Here is a 13,476-nt window from a genome sequence, read left to right as displayed (position 1 = left end):
CACGGATGAATCGACTTGAGTGCAATGAACTGAATGCACACGCTGCAATCAATACTGTACATCTACACTGTAAATTTGGATTTACAGGGTGGTCTTATGAGGTTCCCCAATAAAGCAGTATTGCAGAAAGAATATAAAATCATTCATGAAAACCATTTCACAATATCTAACAGCACCAAAAGACAAACTTTACACCGAGACACCCATCACTTCTTTATAACGCTAAGCAGACATGCCCAATGCAAGCTTCCAAATCGAGCAGAACCATAAAATATATAATACAGGAGAAGCATTATAATTATACGATGAATAACATACAAAACCATACAAAGCAAACAACTCTGGATCAGCAACAGATCAGCACAAGATCAAGTACCAAGATAACAATGAATGAACAAAGAAACTTCAAAAAGCCATATTGAAGTGAATATTATTATGATGGATCATATTTTCAATCTTATAACAAGAGAATTAATTGGGTTTGGAAGGTCTAAACTGACCTGGAATTAAACTGAATTCATATTGGTGTGAAGTGCTTAAGTCCTTATTCAGACGATACTTAAAATCTATTAGACTCATTGATACAGATTCAGATGAATGGTGCTGAACTAATGAATCACTGTCTATCTGGTCAAGATTTTGGGTTCTTACCCTAGAAACGGTGAGGGGCATGTTGAAGTCCTTGCCTCCTTGCAACCGGAAGCCCCAAGGTGATGGTCCAGCGAGTGACACGTTGTAAGAACTCATTGTTCAAAAAAGCCTGTGTATTGTTTAAGCAACAGAATTTCTCCAAATGGATGGGGAAAATGGATTTGGGAGGGGGCGGGGCACGTGCCAAACAGCCTCTGAAAGAAGAAGAAGAAGAAGAAGGAAAAAGTGTAAAAGAATTGTAACACTCACACCTTTCCAAAAAAAAAAAAAAAAGAAAAGCCAAAAAAAACTGCAGGCCACAAGGGTCAACGTAACAGTGTAAAACAACGAATTCAGGCCCACCTGAATACAATGCAAAATAACTGGAGCAACAGAGAAGAGATATCAGCCAGAGGAAGAGGATTTTTGCCTGCTCGGATGAGCTGGACAGACAGCCTAAGAATAGCTGCCCCTCTGCCGAGAGCGATAGCACTATGGCATTGAGGGGAGGGGGGAGGAAGGGGTACTTATATGGCATGTAAGGGGACACCCAGAATGCCAGGCCTCCCATGATTCACAGGGCTAATATAGCCCCCTCTTAGGCTAAAAGATTTTTCTAGACTCCTTTCTTCTAGGGTGCCTGATCTGGATCATGTACAGGGAACTGGGTTTGTGATTGTACAAAAACTGAATTCAGGGCTAATCATATGTCTTTTTGGTAGAGTCCAATTCATTGCAAGTGCAACATGGCTGATTCTGAAAAGGGGTTAACAAAAGGTTAGAGTTAATTGGCAGCCCCTACAGACACGAACAAGCTTATCTCATGCATTCACAATGCATTCTTGGACTGAATGGTGTCACCTGTTTAAATGAAAAGCCTAACAATTTATCATCACCTTAAATACACTGAAATTTTAACAAACTACTGTTCAATTTTTTTTTAAGTAATTCATATTCTTTATTCAGCCAAGATGCATTCAATTTATTTAAAAGTGACAGTATATAAATTTATAATGTTACAAAATATTTCTATTTCAAATAAATGCTGTTCTTTTGAACTTTCTATCAAAGAATATTGAAAAAAGTGCATCACAGTTTCCATAAAAATATTAAGCAGCACAACTGTTTTCAACATTGATATTAATAAGAAATAATTTTTTGTGTACCAAATCAGTGATTTCTGAAGGATCATGTGACACTGATGACTGGAGTAATGGCTGCTAAAAATTCAGCTTTGCCATCACAGGAATACATTACATTTTAAAATATATTAAAACAGAAAACGGTTATTTTGAATTGTAAAATTATTTGACATATTACTGATTTTACTGTATTTTTATTCATAAAAATGCAGCCTTGGTGAGCAGAAGAGACATTCAAAAACATTTAAAAATCTTACCGACCCCAGAGTTTTGAACAGTAGTGTAACTTCATTAATACAATAACTTTAGATGCAATAAATCACTCTAAAGTCATACTGACTTTTAAAACAATCCATTGACATTGTAACTATTAATGTAGGAGGTAATTTTCTCTTATTCTTAATTTCTTTATTGCAAACGAACCTTGAATGGCATCTGAGAGAATGTTATCCCAAACATCCAGAGGCATCTGGAGGTTTTTTATGAGCAGCTTTAGACAATGAACAAGTGGCAGTGAGAAACGCCTGATATGCTCTTATTGCTCTCAGAGAACCAAGATAAGAGGACCTCTCGTGCACCAGCACTCTCTCCTGCCATCACAAGGTCCGCACTGAGACATCAGAGAGAAGATAACTACTGAGGACCTGCCTGTTCGCCCTGCCTAATTTGGGAGACCTCTAGTTAGCAGCTAAGTTTAGCCCTCTTTGTCAATGGAAGAATTTGAAGTAATACTGTACATGAATGTTCAACAATCAGGCCTTCATAGGCAGCATTTCAGAGATCAAGCTTGCAAATCCTGGACAGTGTGTGACATTACTCTGATACAGTGCTTGTCATTATAATGCCTTGACAATGACAATAGTATTTACTGTAAAAACATGCACTAGGGTTTTTAGGACTTTTCTGATTGAATTTGCTTTTCTGATTCAATCTTTTCTAACCAGATCTATGGTTTTCCCATAACGGATTTAAATGGGCCAAAATTACATTAAAAATTGGTGAGTGTAGAAACTTCTAACTCTTCAGAGAACAAACTTTCAAAGAGCTTTAGTCTATCTGTCTATCTACTGTATCTTATCTATTTTGTCTTTCTTTCTTATCTGTCTGTTTGTACCTATAAATGTATCTATAAATGTATATATACACACATATAAATTATGTATCACATAATTTTCTTTGCTCATGAGCAATATTAATATACCCCACATAATCAGCTGGGTTCCATTTGTTCTGTAAATGATCTGCACAACCAACATTATTCCAAACAAAAACACAATGCAACAGGATATTGTACTAATTGATTTATGATTTGGTCAATTGTCCACATAAACAGTCTTTATGTAATGTCCCTCATGTCTATTTAGTGTCTGTAACAATTACTGTATTGTTGAAAAACGTTTCTATTCTAAATACTTAATGTTTACACTAAGGTTTCCCAAGAAAAATTTCCCCTTCCAAGAAAAAAGAAAAAAATACTTGCCACCTGAAGATATGTGTACACAGTACACAAAAAACAGTAGCCTATACCTATGTAGCTACTATAACCAAACATTATGGATATAATTGGATTTTTGACCAGATAGAAACTACACACGTCAGGCATGACAAAACACCTCAAAGAGCACGAGCATCACTGAATCATTGTTGCCAAAAAGCCAATACCAGATAGCCTACTAATTCAACAAATTCAAAACAATATCAGAAACGCCACTGACTACAGAATAGTATATTTTTCGACTCATTATATTTATAGTAATATATCGGTAGGTATGATAAAACTCATGAAGACCTAACTGAGAGCAGAGAGAGAAGAATGTTGTCACGCGACTGCAGCCACTGGGCGTCTCGGGTCCAGTGTGCAGCCTCCATTTCCATTCAACAAATCATTAAAAACAAACAACTTTTTTCCAAGTTTTGGTTCAACCTACATTGCATGATAAAAGTTGCTTTATACTGACAGCCGCGAGACTTGCAGTTTTAAGTCGCTCCGTTTCCCCCAGAGGCGAGCTCTGTCACTCATGCCTGATCCCTGGAACCCCCGGTGTACGTAAGCACAGCGCACGCAAATTGACCAATCATACTATGCTGAAGGCTAAGCTCATGAATATTAATTAAGGAATGTGGCGTTCCCCCAGAAGGTCCACCTGATTCGCCGAAATGTAGACGCTGAGCTAATCACCTGGCGAATCAACGAATCATCATATGGTGAACATCTTGGTATATGAATATTAATTAGCTTTTGTGACGGACATGTTAGTGGGGTTACCAAGCAACGCCAGCATGATCTAATAAATATTAATTAGCCAAGTGTCTTTTACATAGTAGAGTTCGTAATTTCGCACACGGGACGGGGAGGCAGGCGGAGGACGAGGGATTTTCATTAGAGAGGAATTATTAAAGAGACAGTAGTCCCTCTATTGCCCTTGTCAACTGAAATGAGTCAACTTAAATGAGTCTAACCCTTAAGGCTCAAAACCCCTCAGACATTCTGTGCGGCCCTATAGTTAATTTACTAAAAACGTAATTATCAGCCACTGGGTTCTACATATTAAACTATTGTATTTTGAATATTTAAATTATGTATTTCCACTGTTTTAGGTAACCTAAAAAAGCACCCTAAACCAGCCTAAGCTGGTTTGCTGGTATTAGATAGTTTAAAGAGATAGTTCACCCAAAAATGAAAATTTGATGTTTATCTGCTTACCCCCAGCGCATCCAAGATGTAGGTGACTTTGTTTCTTCAGTAGAACACAAATGATGATTTTTAACTCCAACCGTTGCAGTCTGTCAGTCAAATAATGGGAGTGAATGGTAACACAATCTATAAGAATCGAAAAAACGTGCATAGACAAATCCAAACTAACCATGCGGCTCGTGACGACACATTGATGTCCTAAGACACGAAACGATCGGTTTGTGTGATAAACCGAACAGTATTTATATCATTTTTAGTTGGACATTGTGGTGTATTAAGAGGTAAAAAATGATATAAATACTGTTCAGTTTCTCACACAAACCAATCGTTTCCTGTCTTAGGACATCAACGTGTCGTCACGAGCCACAGGGTTTAATTTGGATTTGTCTATGCACGTTTTTTCGATTCTTATTGATTGTGTTACCATTCACTCCCATTATTTGACTGACAGACGGCAACGGTTGAAGTCAAAAATCATCATTTGTGTTCTACTGACGAAACAAAGTCACCTACATCTTGGATGCGCTGGGGGTAAGCAGATAACAATCAAATTTTCATTTTTGGGTGAACTATCCATTTAAGCTTGTCTAGCTGGTCTTCCAGCCAAATTGGTTCTCTAGCTGGTTTAACTGGTCCGCCAACCTGTTGAAAGGCCTGTTGACTAAGCTGAAGACTAGTTAAACATTCTTAGTCTAAATTTCAGCTTCAAAACTTTATCTTCTAAACTTCAACATGTACCATAATGTAATGTCTTTTTTCCATGATTTTGATAGCTTCTGTTATTTTGCAATAATAGCTACATAATTTTTTTCTCAAGCTGAGAACTGGAACATAACGGCAAACTAAATGTAATGAATTAATGTTATTTATAACATCCGCAGATGTACAAGTGGCATGGTTTAGAGGTTCAAGGATAACGACGGACCCCAGAGGACACACCAGTCACAGTGGCTGATTGAATGACTGCTGTTAGTGACACACTCAAGGGGTTTTCCATGCCACATCAGGTTATGATGCAGATCCTGCCTCCCTAGAGAGCACATAAGCCAGTAGCCTAACTGCCAGAGTTGGGGTAAGACTCAAAACATATAGTTATAAAACTATATATAAAGTATAATTATATATACAGTATAGTTACTTTTCCAACCCATTGACATAAAGGACTATTGGGCAGAGGTGTGCAAACATTTCTTGCTGTAATGTTTAATATCATATGTATTTTTTAAAGAACCACCTCTGAATTGGCAAATGGCACGTTGTCCACAGGAGGGCATTGTCTGAAAGAGCAGATGGTGCATTGTTTGAAAATGACAACCTGGGTCATAGTTGCAATGAAAGGACTCAGTGTAAGAGCATTTTAACCATGTATCAGAGTGCACAGACATGATTACATGCATTATGAATGATCCAGGGTACCTTTGAGAGAAGAAATGATTAAAATGTTCACACAACAGCAAATTTTATGCTCAATATTTCTGAGCCTTTACTAAACTGAATTCTAGAGTTTATACAGCCGTTCAAAAGTTTGGGCCCAGTATTAGTTAATGTTTTTAAATTAAGGTGTTAAAGTGCACTGAAACGTTTGCTCCCTAAAAAGTCCCACAATGCACCGTGACAACCAGGGAGCATCAATGCACACTGTAAGTGCTTCTCAAACGGAAGGCTGTGTCCTAGTAAGGGTGCAAATCTCAGCACCCATGTCATCAAGTGCCGCCTCAATTTAAAGGATCCTTGGAAGGCAGTCTTCATCCTTCTTTCAACTCATTTTGAAGGATGCACCAAGTGTATCTTTCACGTCTTTCAATTACCCACAATCCTTTGTGCACATTTCAAAAGGTGGACTCATGCAGTTCAGCATGTTTATCCTTTGGGTCGATTCAACCAGCATACATTCAACTCACTGCTGGCAGAACCATAGCAAGAAAATAATAGGCCTAGTAAAAGTCTATATCTCTCCCCATTCATTGTGTTCCTGTAAGAGTAGGCCTTGTGTCATGTGAAAGCCCATTCATTCTTAGAGGGAACTTTTGCTATGATTCAATAAATGCAAATGAAAAAACCTGAGAGTTATGGTTGAGAAAATTGATGTCCAAATCTTTACTGACAGCATCTGTGGATGAGGACAGCACTGTCTAAAGGCTAGAGAAACATCTCTATAAATAGACCAGCTATTTTTTTTTATGTTCAGTGATGTCACTTGACACAGTAAATATCATTTTTCAAAGGAAACATTACAATAATACTTGCAAATTTGATTATGAAAGAACTTGCTCCACACTGTAAAAATTATTTATATACTGTAAAACATTTTTTTCTTTTGTCAAATCAACTTTGATAATTAATGTGGTTCAGAAAAAATCATATTTTGCGTTTCTGTTGATTAAACCAATCACCTTCTTTGTATTAACTCAAATTTTTAATTTCAATGAACTCAAAATTTTAAGGCAACCAGGTAACTTACTTTAAGTTAAACCAACAATTCCTTTTTACAGTGCACTACATATTTTATAGAAAAAGGAAACAATGTGCATAGCTGCAGTTTTATTTAAAAAATAAATAAATAGGAGCAACCACATATAAGAGCATTACAAAGATACAATAAAGTTCTCCTTGGTGTCAGATACATATATATAAGGTGTCTTTCATTTAAATGGATACACATTAACAAATGAAAACTGGGATTCAATCTGAGACATACTTAACAATATAAACAGTCCAGACTGTAGTCATCTGGACAAATAAATGATTCCTTTACATTAACAAATAAACCACTCAACAAAGTCCTAACTCTAAAGAGTGCCACAATGTTTATTTGCTAAACGTGTCTTCCAGAACTATCTAGAAGAGCAGCGTCCATCACATTTGAGGTAAATCCAGTCCTTCTGACCTGTCATTGAGTTAAAAGTCAACATAATTGTTTGTTTGACTATAATTGATTGTGTACTCTAAAGTGATTATTCAAATTTAAAAGAGACACAACTACATTTTTACAATATTAAAAAGCAACATGTCCGTAGAGGTGGATGTACATGTGAGTATGTGATCAATATTCATCTTGATGATGTATTGATGGAAACACACATGTATGACATCAGTTGCAAATTCTCTGTTGCCGTGATTTATCGAGATAATGATATATCCCTGCTCCAGACATATGCATTCTGTGGCTTGTGATGTTTGAGATTACGTCTTTGTTCTTTCCAAAGCAACACAAAAACCTTTTTTATCCCTCCAATCAATAGACTACATTGTTTAAAAAGATAATAAACAGATAATATAAGTCTTATGCTTTATGGTGAATTGAATAACTCTGTTTGCATATATTTGCAAACTATGATAACATGAATTCCACATTCTTATCGCTGAAGTTCTCAGAGTTCTACTGCACCAGACAGTTACTTTCAGATGCCATTAATAATATTACAAAACCTTTACAAATAAAGCACACATTTACTACATATGTATCTATAGTTACAAATAAAAAAAGACAACATACAAGAAATTAACACAACTTAATCAAAGATCAGAGGTTAGGGGCAGAATTACAGAAACGTCCTATCTTGGTCTGTCCCAATACCCGCACTTGCATTCTTGGCCACTTAGGAGAATGTGTACGTGTCCTAGGTGCCAAAATAAAATATAAAATATAAATCATTATTATAGGTTTATTACATGAATTGCGTCCCAAATGACGCACTATACACTATGCACTTATACACTATGTACTTGTGCACTATGCACTCATCCATGTAGTGCGTGAATTGTATAAGGTTATTTTGTCATTTAACAACGGAGTCCAATCCTCCCTCCCCCTCCACTACGTAATTAAAGCTGCGACAGTCGAGTGCACGAAGTGTCCAACATTCCACACTTTGTTTTTTCCGTTAATTTAGTGCATCATCCAGGTATTTAAAGTGCACTTTTTCTTTTTGGAATTTTCTGTGTTTGGTTTGGAAGTTTATATAAGTTTAAATAACATTTTGTAATTTATCAACAAAGTTACATAGTGTTGCTTTAAGTCTCAAGATCTAAGAAGTTTAATAATTAAAATAAGATCCTAACAGAAATCACCATGTTTCCTAAACAGGATGTTATGATGTTTAGGCTCTGTGGAAGCAAATCAGAGAACATTTTAGCGTCTCAAGAGCAAAACTCACATACCACAGTCTTAAGATGATCCTGTTACGCAAAACACATTCAGGCAGAGTCTCACTTTGAGTGAAGATAGTGACGTTAAAGGGATAGTTCCCTTAAAAATGAAAATTCTGTCATTATTTACTCACCCTCAAGTAGTTCTAAACCTGTATGAATTTCTTTGTTCAGCTGAACACAAAGGAAGATATTTGGAAGAATGTCAGTTAACTCACCCCCATTGACTACCATAGTATTTATTTATCTAGACCAGTGGTTCCCAAACTTTTTAGCGTGGAGTACCCCCTGAAGGGATTACCATCCTTCTGCGTACCCCCTCTCTTCCACTTCGACTGCAGTCACACCTTTACCATTAAGCGACAATATTTGCCCCCTAAATTGATTTTCCAGTGCATTTTTTTACCTTTATGAATAACTTTATAAAATAAATAATGTTTTAAACAAAAAAAATGTTCAATAGAGAAATATGCAATGATGGTAAAACGAAGTAAAACTTTTAAATATTAAACTAAAACCGCCAGTAGGTGGCAGCAAGTCACTGTTTTTATGAGTGAGTCATCGAGTCATTCATCGAGTCATTCTTTCAGTAACAAAGCAAGTGGCTGTGAATGAACCATTGAATCATTGACTCTCACGATTCGTTCAAAGCCGCAGAATAGAACTATTATTTCATTGCAAAATAGAGTAAATACTTACAGTACTGTGTTTAAAATGTACATTTAATTTTTTGACCTGTTGTATAATAATGTCACGTTTGCAGTGATGTGGAAATTTGGGAACAATTGCGTTCTTGCTCGTTATCATCATTAAATACAAGAACTCACACAAGGTATGTTTCTGTATCGGAGGAAGTTTGAGTCTTAAATCGAAATTAATCCATTATCTGTGTCTATATTTGTTCTTCATGCGAGTAAGTGCTGAATCCCCATGTGGCGAGGGGGGCGTGGTTTAGCGGGGTCTGCAACAGGAGGGAGTGTCTGGGGATGTGCGGTGATTGAACGGGTTGAATGTAAATCACGAACACCTGTTTCTCGTTCCAGTAATTGGCGTGGAGACAGGATAAAACGCCAGGAGAAGCAGGAGCGTGTGAGAGAGAGAGGGACTGCTGACAGTCGGACTGAGTGAGCTGTGCTCGTTTCGTGGAGTGAAGCCCGTCCTTGGATGTGGAATTATTGAGTGTGCGTTGCACCGTCTTTTTGTTTATGTGTTTGATATTTTTCTCTGGTGAGAATAAAGACTGTCAGCAGCCCAAAGCCGATCCCTGTCCTCTTCCTTCCTTCGATACAAGAACTTCTATTACACTGGTGCCGAAACCCGGGAAGGAAGACGGAAGCCGCCGCCATGCAGGCAACCTCCGCCGCGGGAACGCCGTTTGCGGACATCATCTCATCCCTCGCGGCCCTTCATCAAGAACAACATCGGGCCCTGCTAGATCTCAGGAACGATCAGGAGCGCCGCTTCGAGGCGATCGTACAGGGCCAACAGGAGGACCGCGAGAGGTTCCGGAGCTGGATAGACCGGGAGGTTCCCGCGGAGACCAGCGTGGCAGCTGCTGGATCCTTCCAGCTGCCACTACAGAAGATGGGCCCGCAAGACGACCCGGAGGCCTTCCTGGACCTGTTTGAGAAGTCGGCTGAGGTGTCAGGTTGGCCCCGGGACCAGTGGCCCATGCGGCTCGTCCCGCTGCTTTCGGGCGAGTCGCAGGTGGCAGCACAGCAGCTGCCCATCCAGAACCTCCTGGTCTTCAACGACCTCAAGAGGGCCATCCTACAGCGGGTCGGCCGCTCCCCCGAGCAGCATCGTCAGCGTTTCCGGTCTCTGGAGCTGGGGGAGGCGGGCCGGCCCTTCGTGTTGGCCCAACAGCTCCGGGACTCGTGCCGCAAATGGCTGATGGCCGACGGAGGCGACGTGGAGCAGATGATCGATCGTGTGGTGCTGGAACAGTTCACCACTCGGCTCCCGAAGAAGACCGCCGAGTGGGTCCAGTGCCACCGGCCCACGTCGCTGGATTCGGCCATCCAATTGGCGGAGGACCACCTGGTGGCGTGCCCAGGGGTCGGCGAACCCCTGCCATCTGTCTCTCTCTCTCCCTCTCTTCTCCCCTCTCTCTCTCCAGACCTGTACCTCTACCTAGGTCCCGTCCGCCCGGCCCGCCTCGTGTTCCGCCCCGGGGGCGGGGTGGAACGGATCATCGGCCGTTCGTGGCGCCGAGAGGCCCGCCCAGGGGGCGGGACTGGCCACCGCCGGGCTGGACCCCGCGCCTGCTTCTCCCCTCTCTCCACGCCAATCATTCGGCCCGTTCTCCGCCACTGGAGCGGCGGGCAGGTCTGGGCCGGCCTGTTGGCGTTGCGGGGACCCGGATCATTTCATAGACCGGTGTCCAGTGATGGAGGTGGGGACATTGATCCGGGTCCCGGACGATCTGCAGGTCGCCCCCGGTCAAGCTGGTCAGTACCAGATACCAGTGAGTATCAAGGGGGTACATATCAGGCTTTGGTGGACTCGGGTTGTAACCAAACCTCCGTGCATCAAAGCCTGATTTCATCCGGGGCATTGGATACAGGCCGCGTGGTTAAGGTACGGTGTGTGCACGGGGATATCGCGAGTTATCCGTTGGTGTCAGTCGGGATTCTATTTAGGGGTCAAAAGCATAGTGTGGAGGTGGCAGTTAATCCGCACCTCCGGCACCCGATAATTTTGGGGACGAATTGGCCCGCATTTAATAAATTATTGGGACATTTATGCTCGGGTGCCTCTTGGAGTAAATGTACGCGGGGAAGGGAAGTGCGAGTGCAGGCGGGGGAGACTGACCGGGGACCAGTGGTGACTGCCTCAGGGGAACAGAGCGGGATCGGGAGACTGATTCTCTCGGACCGTGATGATTTTCCCCTGGAGCAGTCTCACGATGACACGCTGAAAAATGCGTTTGAGAGGGTCAGTACGATTGACGGTCAGCCTCTCCAGCCTGGACGACCACTAACTTATCCCTATTTTGCGATTATTAAAGATAGGTTGTATCGAGTGACCCAAGACACTCAATCAAAAGAAGATACAACCCAGTTGTTAGTACCAAAGAGCCGCAGGGAAATGCTTTTCCATGCGGCTCACTCTAACCCAATGGCTGGACACCTAGGACAAACAGCGACACTAAATCGCCTCATGACCCGATTCTTTTGGCCGGGCATTCACGAGAACGTGCGCAGGTGGTGCGCGTCTTGTCGTGAATGTCAGCTGGTAAATCCTCCGGCCACTCCAAAAGCGCCTTTGCGCCCCCTTCCATTAATGCAGGTCCCCTTCGAACGAATTGGCATGGACCTCATCGGGCCATTAGAGCGATCAGCGAGAGGGCATCGTTTTGCATTGGTCATTGTGGATTATGCAACACGATATCCAGAAGCAGTGGCTCTCCGCAACATTTCCGCTAAGAGTGTTGCGGACGCCCTCTTCAGTTTAATCTCCCGAGTGGGGATTCCGAAAGAAATCCTCACTGATCAAGGCACGGCGTTTATGTCACGTACGCTACGCGAACTGTACGAATTGTTGGGCATTAAATCGATTCGAACCAGCGTCTTTCACCCACAAACGGACGGGCTGGTCGAACGTTTTAATCGCACGCTTAAATCCATGATTCGTAAGTTCGTTCAAGAAGACGCCAAAAATTGGGATAAATGGTTGGAACCCCTGTTGTTCGCTGTGCGAGAGGTCCCGCAAGCCTCCACGGGGTTTTCCCCCTTCGAGCTTCTCTTTGGGCGCCACCCCACGGGGTGTTGGATGTCCTAAGAGAGTCTTGGGAGGACGGACCGTCTCAATCGAAAAATGAAATTCAGTATGTGCTGGACTTGAGAACAAAACTCCACACTTTGGGGCGGCTATCTATGGAGAATTTGTTACAAGCCCAGGACAGACAGTGCCGGTTGTATAACAGGGGAACTAATCTGCGTAAATTTGCACCGGGAGAGAAAGTGCTCGTATTACTCCCCACATCAAGCTCAAAATTACTGGCGAAGTGGCAAGGACCATTTGAGGTCACACGGCGAGTTGGTGATCTCGATTATGAAGTAATACGGTCCGATAGGAGAGGGGCACGTCAAATTTATCACCTCAACCTCCTGAAAAAGTGGAGTGAGGCGGAATCAGTGATGCTGGCGACGGTGATTAGCGGGGAGGATGATCTCGGGCCAGAGGCGAATGTAAAAAAACAATCCCTCGCTCTGGCCCCGGGGGGAGATCACCTTTCGCCCTCACAGCTCACTGATGTTTCCAAATTACAGGCTGAATTTGCCGACGTGTTCTCTCCCCTACCGGGCCGTACTGACCTCATTCAGCACCACATCGAGACAGAGCCGGGCGTGGTGATTCGCAGCCGGCCGTATAGGTTACCTGAACACAAAAAAAAAGTAGTTCAGGCAGAATTAGAGGCAATGCTTGAAATGGGGGTAATAGAGGAATCCAGCAGTAACTGGGCGAGCCCGATAGTTTTGGTCCCCAAAACAGACGGCTCAGTGCGGTTCTGTGTGGATTATCGCAAGGTGAATGCAGTGTCGAAATTCGACGCGTATCCAATGCCGCGTGTGGACGAATTGCTTGACCGGCTCGGTACAGCTCGCTTTTATTCGACACTGGACTTAACAAAAGGGTATTGGCAGATCCCCTTGTCTCCATTATCCAAAGAAAAGACCGCTTTCACGACGCCGTTTGGATTACACCAATTCGTGACCCTTCCGTTCGGGCTGTTCGGGGCACCGGCGACCTTTCAGCGACTCATGGACAAGATCTTACGGCCCCATGCTGCGTATGCGGCTGCCTATCTGGATGACATTATTATTTTTAGTAATGATTGGCAGCGGCATATGCAGC

The 13,476-nt window shown here is 42.0% G+C and overlaps 1 protein-coding gene across 1 annotated transcript in view; it reads right to left on the bottom strand.

Moving 5' to 3' along the window:
* Positions 1-1,143, bottom strand: part of ldb3a (LIM domain binding 3a) — a 42,132-nt gene extending 40,989 nt beyond the window's left edge. The window contains exons 1-2 of the mRNA XM_048206088.1: positions 994-1,143; positions 652-845 (exon numbers count right to left, since the gene is read on the bottom strand). Coding sequence (XP_048062045.1) covers positions 652-747 — 96 coding nt within the window. The 5' untranslated portion in view covers positions 748-845; positions 994-1,143. The remainder of the gene's footprint in view (positions 1-651; positions 846-993) is intronic.
* Positions 1,144-13,476: the final 12,333 nt, after the last annotated feature.

This window comes from Megalobrama amblycephala, linkage group LG10, assembly GCF_018812025.1.
Source record: "Megalobrama amblycephala isolate DHTTF-2021 linkage group LG10, ASM1881202v1, whole genome shotgun sequence".
Classification (NCBI taxonomy): Eukaryota; Metazoa; Chordata; class Actinopteri; order Cypriniformes; family Xenocyprididae; genus Megalobrama; species Megalobrama amblycephala.
This window is presented reverse-complemented; position numbering and strand designations above follow the sequence as displayed.